Here is a 2,767-nt window from a genome sequence, read left to right on the forward strand (position 1 = left end):
ACTTATATAATTGAGGCCAGAAAAAAAAAAAAAAAACCTATTAGGTAAGGAAAATGCACTGTGGCATAGGCTGTAACTGCTAGAGATGGCTATCAGATCATCTATTCCCAATACACACCAAATGTTTAATTGAGCAAACATTTTTTTCATTTAAAATCTTCCCTTGACAAGTTTGCACATAGCTAGTGGTTAATTTCTTTACGGACGTGTAGGTAACAACATACTTACTCTGTTAGCCGTGTATTGAGTTCAGTGATGTCACTGATGTCAAACCAGCCTATTTCTTGTCGTAGAATAGCATGAAAAAACTCTTGCCTAATTTTCTTAATCTGTCGGCCAGCTGCCAAAGTCCAAAATGAAACCTGTATATAGGCAGCAACAAGAACTCCAGCACCTAATCCTGAATAATAATATGCATATCTGGAAAACAATTCAAAAGTTTCTTTTAAATAGAGTCTTTATGCTTGCAAGAGAAATATGCAGAATTGGAAATTAATAAACTTACTGACAGATCACAAAGACCATGTAGGACATTATAACACATACAATTTTTTTTCTCTTTTCTGACATTATAATAGAACAGTGGCCAATCTGTCCACTTGAATTATCAGCCGAAGGTAAAATAAACTTGTGTGGTTAACTGCAAACATACAGTGGTGTTCATGAGTCACTTTTAAACTTACACTGATCATCTGTAGACACAATTTGACTCTTCCATAATTCACATTCTAGACTTGCATATCTTACTGTCTGAAAAGCTTCACCACATTGCAAATACAGGAATAAATAGGCTGAACATGCAAAATGGCTCTGAGTGTAAGTTTTTCCCATGTTGTTTACACAGAGAACAAAAAGCCCTCTTCCTGATTGGCAGAAGTTGAAAGAATTTTTAAAAACAATGCTAAAATGTTATGAATTCAAATCAACTCAGAGTGTAGTTGTAACTAAATTGGAGGGAGGTTAGTATCTTTAGAAATATAAATTCAATTTCATTACTCTCAAATATATTTTCGTTTCAGGCCGCTACGGCAACAGACAGCACTCACTTAAGTCGGCAACATTAATTGGAAAGTAAACACAAACATTATGTGACAGGCTTTGGGGATTTCTATTAAGAAGGTGAAGAAAGGGGGAAAATGCCGTAAATGACAGTATTAGATCAACAGACAAAACTGGAATTCAGATGGTAGACTGGGTCAAAGTACTGTATCAATGTGAAATGTACTGAGGTTGATAGCTGTGCTGTGGTTATGAAGAGAATGCCCTGTTCTTGGAACCAATCAAGTATTTATAAGTAAAGGAACACGCTCTGGGCAACTTACTTTTTAAAAAAATTATTTATTCTTTTGGCTGCCCTGGGTCTTCGTAAGAGCATGTGGGATCTATTTCCTTGACCAGGGATCAAACCCAGGCCTCCTGCATTGGGAGGACAGAGTCCTAACCGCTGGACCACCAGGGAAGGCCCCTGCGCAGCTTACTTTAAATGGCAGGGGAGGGGGGTATAAGTGGAAACATAGGATAAAGAGCCTAACAAAAGCTAGAGTACACAGGGGTTCTTTGTACATGCTTATAACTCTTCATAAGGTTGAAATTATTTTCAAATAAAATATTTTTTAAAAGCACAGTATAAAGAAGTACATATGATATATACATATATTAGCCAATTACCTAGTCATTTCTTCTTCCAGAATTCTGCCTGGATTTAGCATTGCCAGTGAAAAATTCACTAAAAAATAAAAATAAAAAAAATAAGACATTTTTGAAAGGCACTGCCAGGTTTTTAAAATCTTTTTCTCTTTCCCTCACTCTCAAGTCACTCTTACCCTCTGGCCCACGTAAAGGGCCCTGGGGTTTAGGTCCATCGCGGGTCCAGTTGGGGAAGTAAAGCCCTCCCTCCCAGGTGCTGCCCGCCTACCAGAGGCCTCGGGCCTTTAGCAACACAGCTTCCTAGAGCAGCAGAGAGGAGCTGATGAAGGGTATACAGAAGGCAGAGGAAGAAAAAAGAAATGGTCCACATAGAAACACAGGATTTAACAGGCGCTTTTTTCTTAGTGGTGCAAAGTGCTTTACATACTTGCTTCTTTTGATTCTACGTTACTATATGTGTGTGTTTCCCTTACGTTCTTCCTCACAACGTAAATAATGGAAAGTCTGAATTACATTCATGGCAAAGGGAGAAAAATTAAGACAAGAAAGATCACTGAGTTGCTCAAAGACGAGTCAGTGGATCACTGGTGATCCATCAGGGTCCTGCATTCCTTGTCTTGGTTACTAGCTGTCCTGTAAACTGGTATGTTTAAAGCAGTATTAACTGGAAGGAAATGGTCTTTTACTTTGAACTAATTTTGATAAAAGTGTCAATGTGCCTTTTCTGGTTCACATGTTTTAGTAACAGCTAGGATCCAGTGAGCATTTATTGTATGCTGGGCACTGTTCTGAATACTATACACGCATCACATGGTCTAATTCTCACAATTCCATAGATAGGACTATACCGGTAGGGCTATATCATAAATTCCTGTTTTACAGATGAGGAAACTGAAGCACAGGGATATAAGGTAACTCACCCAAAGTCACTCAGTTATGATAGTAAGTAGGCTGAGAGTCCTAACGCTCCTCATACAGCACCCGACACTACACCACACCGACTGAGTCACGTGGCAATGGCTTATTTTCACTTCTTTAACAGACACAGAGTAAAACATAAAAAGAAAACAGCCCATACCTACTGCATTCACAGAGTAACAGGATACAGTGTTACCACAGC

The 2,767-nt window shown here is 38.6% G+C and overlaps 1 protein-coding gene across 2 annotated transcripts in view; it reads right to left on the bottom strand.

The window, feature by feature from the left end:
• Window positions 1-2,486, bottom strand: part of LOC104985740 (multidrug resistance protein 3-like) — a 6,835-nt gene extending 4,349 nt beyond the window's left edge. Inside the window, exons 1-2 of one of the 2 annotated variants that reach the window (XM_010836071.1) lie at window positions 1,669-2,486; window positions 229-420 (exon numbers count right to left, since the gene is read on the bottom strand). In XM_010836071.1, the coding sequence (XP_010834373.1) occupies window positions 229-420; window positions 1,669-1,757 (281 nt within the window). In that variant the 5' untranslated portion in view covers window positions 1,758-2,486. The remainder of the gene's footprint in view (window positions 1-228; window positions 421-1,668) is intronic. The other variant, XM_010836065.1, reaches the window with a different exon arrangement.
• Between the last annotated feature and the right edge of the window lie 281 nt (window positions 2,487-2,767).

The sequence above is a fragment of the Bison bison genome, unplaced genomic scaffold, assembly GCF_000754665.1.
Source record: "Bison bison bison isolate TAMUID 2011002044 unplaced genomic scaffold, Bison_UMD1.0 scf7180017845605, whole genome shotgun sequence".
NCBI classification, from domain to species: domain Eukaryota; kingdom Metazoa; phylum Chordata; class Mammalia; order Artiodactyla; family Bovidae; genus Bison; species Bison bison.